At 41.5% G+C, this 9,522-nt stretch overlaps 1 protein-coding gene across 1 annotated transcript in view; it reads right to left on the bottom strand.

Annotated features, from left to right (window-relative positions):
• Window positions 1-243: 243 nt before the first annotated feature.
• The window catches only part of STARD10 (StAR related lipid transfer domain containing 10), a 46,819-nt gene continuing 37,540 nt past the window's right edge, over window positions 244-9,522 (bottom strand). Inside the window, exons 4-6 of the mRNA XM_085852619.1 lie at window positions 7,405-7,522; window positions 3,994-4,046; window positions 244-3,713 (exon numbers count right to left, since the gene is read on the bottom strand). Of these exons, the coding sequence (XP_085708745.1) occupies window positions 3,480-3,713; window positions 3,994-4,046; window positions 7,405-7,522 (405 nt within the window). The 3' untranslated portion in view covers window positions 244-3,479. The remainder of the gene's footprint in view (window positions 3,714-3,993; window positions 4,047-7,404; window positions 7,523-9,522) is intronic.

The following is a 9,522-nucleotide window of genomic DNA, read 5'->3' as shown; positions in this document are numbered from 1 at the left end:
CAGACTTACCATTAAGCCACAAAATTATATATATATATATATATATATATATATATATATATATATATATATACATACATATATATATATATATATATATATATATATATATATATATATCCGGGAATAATCTCAGGTAACGACCTAGTAAAATTATTGCCAAGAAACTGCTTCAGCAGTACTGAACTCGAGTTCATTCACAACACCAGAATACAAATATGACAAAAGGAATAAATAAAACAGTTCACCACAACAACAAAAAAATTTATTCACCGGTGTCACACAAAGTCAATGTACACTGTAAAACAATATGTTCAGAGTACATATTGGCAAGGAAAGGCCTTGTTGATGACAACGTGAACAGTCCAGTGACAGAAGCCGAATCACAATTGTGAGGGAAGTGCTTCCCACAGTGAATATCAAAGCAATACAATCAAAACTGGTGCAAAAATGGCCATGCTGGCCTGGCATCCCTCCCTACGTAAAGTGAGATCTACGTAGAAAAAAAAACAAAACAAAAGCACTGCAAGTATATTTGGAAAATATGAAATTGTGAATGAAACATCAATTTGGAGAAAATGCACAAACATGCAATCAGGATTTCAAACTACATTCTCACTGCGCTCTCGATTCAAGCAAATCGTTGAAAAATAATAACAATACATTTTCAGATTAAGGCCACATCAAGTAATTTGCTTTTGGCACAAACAGCAGTTTGTGAAAAAGTATTGATCCTCAAACAAGTGGAAGCATTCTCACTGCTTGCACTACCACCTTTGAGCCCAAGTGAAGCAAAAACCCAACTATCACAATGGTATTGTCTGGGGATGGGGGGATGAGAGGGATGCCATCCTTTTCAGGACTAAGCAAGATGGTTGTCTCATTTCTCAGGACACCATCGTGGTACGAGTTACAATTGCAGGACATTACCCATGCCGTTACTCTGACCAAATACAGGTGAACTCGTTTCATTGGTTTGAGTATTATGAAATCCTTGTATTCAAGTTTGTGAACAAGACAGTTGTAGAAGCTAAATCGTTCAAACCCCCCCAAAAAGAAGAGTATAAAATCAGACCCATATCTCACCTCAGATAGACAACCACAGCACTCGTGGCCAAAAAACATAAAAAATAAATAAAAATCCAAAATCAACATTACAATCTCTGCCCAAAGCATTGTTTACTATCATTCACACATTATATGTCAACCAAACGATGCATGGGCACAAAAAGGAGAAAACTTAGGTAAAGTGGGGGTGTCGTACCTGCCACTTAAACTTCGACAGAACTCCTAAGACTTCAAATTAAGGTCACTTGTCTTTTGCCACAATGGAACTGGAAAGAGCGAAGCAAGTTCTAGCAGCATCATCCGGAACTTTCATGCAAGCAACAACAAAATCGACTTCCATAACATTACCTACCAAGAACAAAGATGTAGAAACGTGCGATTCTAAAACAATTGCTGGAAGAGAAGACCTTGCAACACTGCATCCTTTTCCTGGAAATAAGCAAGCCCTTTAAAACATACGGTCCAAATGTCCAAAGCTGTTATGATAAACGGTACGAGATACCAAAAGGCAAAATTCAGTTTTTCCTGGAACAAGTGGGAAAATGGAAAGTTCAATAAATCTCACAAGAAACACAACACTAGATTCAACAGTGATGGCACTACAAACAATGAACAGCATGGCTGCTCAGCAGATAAGGTTCAGGTCCAATGTTTTGACCATCACGTGGTCTTCATCAATGACTGTACAAGCACCATTTGCCACACACTGATTACCGTCCCAAGGAATGCCTGCAGTCCAGGATGAAAACCACGAGACAGTCGAAGAGTCAGACCTGAGCATACATTCGATGGCAGTACCTTCCTTTTTGAATAGGGATCTTCCCAAACACAACCAGTATGTACACAATAAGTACGTACCTGCAAGATTAAACACGTTCGTGATGTTATTTATCAAAATAAAATGAAGTTTTCAGGTAATGAAAACTAGCCAGGTAACCAGAAAGCACAGGTGTGTGTGTGTGTGTGTGTGTGTGTGTGTGTGTGTGTGTGTGTGTGTGTGTGTGTGTGTGTGTGTGTGTGTGTGTGTGTGTGTGTGTGTTAAGCCATGCCCAAAAACTACAGCATTAAATTAACTGTACAAAGCAAATCAGACAAATTTTAATTCATGCACCATTGTTCGATTCCAAAACAGTAATACTCAAATAAATACTGTAAACAGTCATGAGGACCCATCAACTTGCACCTCATGTCAGTTTGTCTAATAAATCCATTTCTGCTATGAGATGATAAATTAAAGTGCATTTTTGCACTACACGACTTCAAATGTCGTTATTTTTAAAGGATGATGTGTTCAGCAAATCAAATGTGATATTATACACGTAAATATATAATGTTAAGATTAATTGTGAAGAAAAGTACGGCACTAAATGAAAAGATAAAATCAAGATAGTCTTGAAGAAAAAGGAGGTGTACCATTCCGCTCCAAAAGGAGGTGTACCATTCTGACCCAAAAGGAGGTGTACCGTTCCCCCACAAAAGGAGGTGTACCATTCCACCCCAGAAAGGAGGTGTGCCATTCCGCCCCAAAAAGGTGTGCCATTCCACCCCAGAAAGGAGGTGTGCCATTCCGCCACAAAAGGGAGGTGTGCCATTTCACCCCAGAAAGGAGGTGTGCCATTCTGTCCCATAAGGTGTATTGAGTTGCACCTGTAAAGGTGTACAATCCTCATCCTCGGAAAAGGTGCACACCCCAAAAAGGGCATTCACCATGGTGCACTTCCATGAGAGGGGTGTGCACCATGGTGCAGCTCCCCTCCAAAAAAGAGGTGCACCATTTCCCACAAAAGGAGGTACACCATTCTAAAAAGCAAAAATAACAATAACAACAATAATAATATACACAACACAAGCAAAGTCCATTCCACATTTTGATACATTTGCAAAGTATCAGAAACAGCTCAAGCGAGTCAAAACTCAACATGAAACAAAATGCAGGTTTAAAAAAAACCAAAACCAACAAAAGAAAACATCCTGAGGAAATGAACAAATTATTTAAGACATCCATTTTGCCCAACCTGCTGTGGAACCTCAAGATCAAACCTCTCCCCCCAAAAAGCTATTTTAAAGGTACAGATCCCATGCAAGAGCAGAAATAACAAAAAAAAAAAAAAAGGTTAATAAAATTTTAATTAACACAAAGTATAAATTACACCATGTATCGGGATGGATGGCTTTCACTGCGTCGAACCAGTGGTTAAAGAAAACAAATTGGAAGCCGAACAGATTACCAAATTAAAATTGCCATTTTCCCTCAACCACAGCAAAATTCATGACTTCTGGGAAATAAATTCAATTCTCATACAAAGAAATCTGGAGATTGGGCTCTGGAATGGACAAATTTTCTTCTGCCAGCGAAGAAGGCCATCACGGGTGCTGAGTGCAGGTGGAGAAGGAATGAGGTCAGGGTGGATTCAGCCATTCTGAATTTCATCGTCTTCGCTGTCCCCATTGCGATAATCTTTGGATTCTGAGACACTGCTCTCGTCAATGTTCTCGAGCTCGTTCGCGTTCTGCATGGACAGCTCGGAGAGTGGAATGCTCGGCAGTGAAATCTGCTCTGGGTAGAGCCAGGGCTTGTGCTGGGGTGAGTGCTTTTTCTTCCATTCGGGGTACTTCTCGCTGGCTTTCAAAATCTTCTTCATCACCTGTGGGAAGTGTACAATGTGGAAACAGCACAAAATCACATTGGTAACCTTTTTGAACTTGCATGAGGCAGTAAACATATATTACTCCACAAAACGTGATGGTGAAGTTTTTAAACACCAATGGATAGAAGGTGCAGGAAATAAAATTGAGTATGCTTGTAATGGGAGTAACGGGAGTAACGGGAGTAACGGGAGTAACGGGAGTAACAGGAGTAACGGGAGTAACGGGAGTAACGGTGCAGGACATGGTCGTGCCTGTTCGAAGTTTTGCAATTCTTACCTTGGGAGCAAAATATTGTGAGGCCTTGTTCACCACCCACAATGGTAAAGAACCTAGGAACATCAATCATGTCAGTCCATTGTTGTTATACATTGATCCTGCCAATACATTGGTATCATATGTCGATCATGCCAGTCCATTGTAGTCATACATCAATCATGCCAGTCCATTGTAGTCATACATCAATCATGCCAGTCCATTGTAGTCATACATCAATCATGCCAGTCCATTGTAGTCATACATCAATCATGCCAGTCCATTGTAGTCATACATCAATCATGCCAGTCCATTGTAGTCATACATCAATCATGCCAGTCCATTGTAGTCATACATCAATCATGTCAGTCCATTGTTGTTATACATTGATCCTGCCAATAAATTGGTATCATATGTCAATCATGCCAGTCCATTGTAGTCATACATCAATCATGTCAGTCCATTGTTGTTATACATTGATCCTGCCAATAAATTGGTATCATATGTCAATCATGCCAGTCCATTGTAGTCATACATCAATCATGCCAGTCCATTGTTGTCAGACATCGATCCTGCCAGTACATTGGTGTCATACGTCAATCATGCCAGTCCATTGTAGTCATACATCAATCATGTCAGTCCATTGTTGTTATACATTGATCCTGGCAATACATTGGTGTCTTATCTCGATCATGCCAGTCCATTGTAGTCATACATCAATCATGTAAGTCCATTGTTGTTATACATTGATCCTGCCAATACATTGGTGTCTTATCTCGATCATGCCAGTCCATTGTAGTCATACATCAATCATGTCAGTCCATTGTTGTTATACATCGATCCTGCCAATACATTGTTACCGTACGTCGATCATGCAGTCAGTCAGTCAGTCGATTGATTTCATACAATGGACATGTCAGTACAAAATTCTCATATTTTACCTTGTCTTAAAGAATATTTATAAGTTATGACAACACCATCACAATATGAGAATCCAGCCTCCACCTTCCCACTCCATTCAATCCCACAATGCATTATTTTTTTGTATACCAAGTCGAGGCTCGTGGAAGAGAAAATATACAGAAACATATAACAAGGCAGGAGACAAGAGGGGTGGGAGAGGGAAGCACAAAATAGTGGGGAACAAAGACAAAAGGATATCTGTGGAAGGGAGAGGGATGGAGCGGGGTACAGGGGACTTTCAGGAAGGAAAGCAGGGAATTTGAAGGATGTGGGTTTAGGGTGGATTAACGGGGGTAGAAAAGATCGAGGTTTTGGATGGGGGAAGATATGACATGGTGGTGAACAGCTGTTTTGAAGACGTGGAGGGAAGAGTGGGATTGAAGAGTGGGATTGAAGAGAGTGGGATTGAAGAGAGTGTGGGAGTTTGTTCCAGAGGCGGGAAAAAAGAGGAATGAAATAGTGAAGGTGAGCAGTGATTCGTGATTTTGGTCGTTTCAGCAGAAGAGGTTTTTTGGTGGACCTTGAGCTCCCTGTGGAAATGTAGTGGGGGGGGGTGTGGGGGGGACAGATCACAGACAGAGCCAGGGGGCAGACAAGGATGGAGAGGAGACGGTAGAGGACAAAAAGACCACAGACCTGCCTCCGGTGAGAGAGTGAGAGACCCAAAACCCAACATTGTGACAAACACTGCATTATGTCATCGTGAATTAGCTTGATTCTTGTTATCATTTGAGTTGCTTTCAATATCCTGCATGTTACATATCAGTGCACATCAATTTGTTTTTCAAAGGGATCTGCATGCCAAAAGTCATCACAGCATTTATATAAAAAAAATAATTATATTCAATGCCAATACACATCCCCCACTCTGAAGCAATAGGACAAAAATGGTGTGTGATTATATTTAATGGACCAACATGGACACAGCACATGTACAGGCCATGGAGCACAACAGTCATACCAGTTATGCGAATACAGAGTGGATTTTAGAGTGAAAACAAAAGGGCTGTATCAGTGATTAGTGGTTTCATTTCAATTTGATGAAGGCAGTAACGGTGTTGACTATTGCGGTTGTGACCATGGTATTGCACAGCGACGACTTGGGATTGGCGAGTGAGGGCTTGGGATTGTACAGGCAGCACTTAGTTATGGGCACGGTGCTTCGCAAAAGTGCAAGATATTTAAAGGAGTTTCTCTTCTTCATGGTCTCTTTGCAACACACACCGCTCCCTCATTCATACCCTGAGCAGCTTTCCAACCCCAGGTGCATTCCAGTCATGTACTCAAATGTCATCAACCCTGCGGAACCTACTTATTCACCCTATGAACTTTCACCTTCCCTGCTGGTGTTTATACATTGAATAGCCACCATCTTGTGTTGATACCTAAATCTATGATATTCCTCTTTACATATTTTATTATTATTATTATTATTATTATTATTATTATTATTATTATTATTATTGTATACCTTGTCGAGGCTCGTATAAGAGCTAACACAACGCACAGCAAGGGGGCATGAGACAAGAGGGGAGGGAGTGAGAAGGACAAAACAGTGGGGAACAGAGACATTAGGAGATCTGTGGAAGGGAGAGGGATGGGGCAGGGAACATGGGGAATACAAGATGGACATTACAGGGACTTTCAGGAAGGAAAGCAGGGAATTTGAAGGAAGTGGGCTTGGGTGGATTATCGGGGGTAGAAAAGATCAAGGATTTGGATGGGGGATGATAAGAGGTGGTGGTGAACAGCTGTTTTGAAGGCCTGGAGGGAAGAATGGGAATGAATAGAGTGAGGGAGTTTATTCCAAAGGAGGGAAAAAAGAGGAATAAAAGAGTGAAGGTGAGCAGTGATTCGTGATTTTGGTAGTTTTACCAGAAGGGGGTTGTTGGCTGACCTTGAGCGCCCTGTGGAAATGTGGTGGGGACAAATCGCAGAGAGAGCAGGGGGGGGGGGCGAGGCTGGAGAGGAGTCGGTAGAAGACAGAAAGACCACCGACCAACCTGCGGTGATTAAGTGAGGGGCTCAAAGACTCAGCTTCATTGTGGGAGATGCCAATGATCTGAAATTACCACCAAATTGGTGGTCGTACATTACCACCAAATGTCGATGGTTGCACATTTTGCATTCCAATCTGAAGCATTATCTTACAATTCTGTGATACCAGATTCAAATGCAATTATCTACTGACTTGTCCTGAGTATTTGAGCATGCACTCAGCCATGAGCTTGAGGAACCGCAACAAGTTTTCCACAGTATATATATATATATATATATATATATATATATATATATATATATATATATATATATATATATATATATATATATATATTCAATTATATAAAGACAAAAAAATTAAAAAGGAACAACGTTTGCAAGATTCATAATCGACTTAAAGTCAGAATAAACGGAAAATCTGAAATGTCCCCAAGGAGAACGAGCAAAAGGCATTCCACAGGCTCCATGTACCTCTGGGGTCCACCTGAGCAAGGTAGAAGAACACACAGCTCTTGGGGCCAGTGGGTCGTATGAGGTAGCCAGTCAAGAGAGACACGGCACGAACACATTCCTTTTTGGGAGGCAATTTCTGTGCAAATACAAATCGCACAAAATGAAAACACATCCAACACGTGTAAGCAAACTTTCATTTGAATCATAAGAATATTTATTCAATGGCAGCATCAGCAGAAATATAGTGCAAAAAGCTGACGAGAGAAGCAATTCAATTCAAGTTTGAACAACACCAAAAAAAACCCCCAAAAGTGGGTTAGAATGAAAGTTGGTGGGGATGTCATCCCCCCTGTAGGGGGAAAGCACTTTTCAGAGTCTCTGAAGAGCCAAAAGCATGATGGCATCAAGAATCTCTCCCATCCGTGGGAAGAATGTATGACAATGACTGGGAACTATACAGACAAGCCGGTAGGCGGACATGGGTAGTCGGCCGTTGCTAGGCAACGGAGGGGTCCATAGCAACGGTTCTTTCTCACACATAACTCTGACAATCCATGAACCTACCATACCAGTTTCATGTATATCTGACTCATAGTCTCTGAGATAGAACGAACTTCGTTTTTTTTATTGTTTTCGACCAGGGTTCATTCAAAGTCTATCTTCTCCGACAGTTTTCATAGGATCCGGCTGGAAATTTTTGACAATATGGCTGAATGTACAGCCCACAGTCGCCCGTGGCCCGATTTTTGAAAAAATAAATTTTATGATTTTTCAAAAAATTCAAAGTCCCGTTGCCAGGCAACGGTGGTGTCCATAGCAACGGTTCTCATTTGCACACAACTAGGTCATGGTATGAACCTACCAATCAAGTTTCATCGAAATCGCCATTGTATTAACTGAAATCGCCATTTTAAATACTGATAATAAGGCCTAAGTCACATTTGCCACGGCGGCCGTGGGGTCTCCAAAATCTAAGGCCACAAGCAATTATACGGCGGCCGCAGTATTTCCACGGTCACACAATGTAGCAGTCACATATGTTTTTATTTTTCGGGGAGCCGCACGGGGTATTTATAAATTGTGGAGACCGAAAACGTGGGGTTGCCATACGGTCGTTGATTTGATGTCGCACGGTGACCTTAAGGGGGCCCTGCGGCGGCCATAGAATTCAAGGCAGATGCAAGGTAGCCTCAAGGCGACCCTATGGTGAACGTGCGGCCAGACGGATGGTAACGAATGGGTTAATTTATTATCTTGCCAAAACGAAGTTTTTGCAAGATATGTCAGTCAGCTTGTATGTTTTTTTTTTTTTGTTTGTCTGTAATCACGTATCGATCACTCTGCAGAGCACAGTTATCATCGGAAATTTTTGTAACTTCGCATATCAGAGGCCTATAGAGGTCCCTTTTAGCGCATAAAATTTTCAAGGTCAAGGTCAAAGGTCAAGGTCACTGTCGCAAATCAGGGGAGTCGACGAAACCCTTATTTTTTGAGTAATTTTGATCGGATCGTCTTCAAACTTCATGGGAATATAGTTCATGGTCTGGCGCTCAGCTGATTAATTTTTGGTGGCGATCGGCTTGACCTTCATGGTTCGCGCTGGAGGTCGAAAGTTTTTGACCCCAAGGTCAAATTTTGAAATCTTAGGTACCATATCATGTAATACCTCAAATTGAACACCTCGATGAGTACTTTCGAGATATGTCAAGCTTGAGACATTATGACGTCATTTGGTGACGTTATGAGGCAAACGCATATTTTTCATGGTTACTCTGTAGAACGATTCTCATCGGAATCTCTCGTAGGCAGATATTCCTCAAGGAGTCGCTCCTGGTGGATAGCAGCTCTGTTCACCTCAGTGTGACCTTAAAGAAGTCACACGTGGTCACCTTTTGGCAAGATACGGGTCACCCTGCGGGTGACATTGTTTTGTTTTTTTTTAACCAGTATTTTTTTTTTTTTTTCGGCTTGTTGAATTGCTACTGCGAACGTAGGATTGAAAAAAAGTTATAACTCCGCGTTATAATTCCACGGCGACCCCTACGGCCTATAAAAGATAGCAAAATGGCGTAGGGCCACCCTGAGGCCACCGCACGTTTCTGTCAATTCAGAGGGCGTACAGCCGCCGTATCCTCG

This window comes from Eptatretus burgeri, chromosome 13 (genome assembly GCF_056783735.1).
Source record: "Eptatretus burgeri isolate ZD-2024b chromosome 13, Ebu_testis_v1, whole genome shotgun sequence".
Lineage (NCBI taxonomy): Eukaryota > Metazoa > Chordata > Myxini > Myxiniformes > Myxinidae > Eptatretus > Eptatretus burgeri.
The sequence above is the reverse complement of the archived record's forward strand: the minus strand, read 5'-3'. Positions and strand labels throughout refer to the sequence as shown.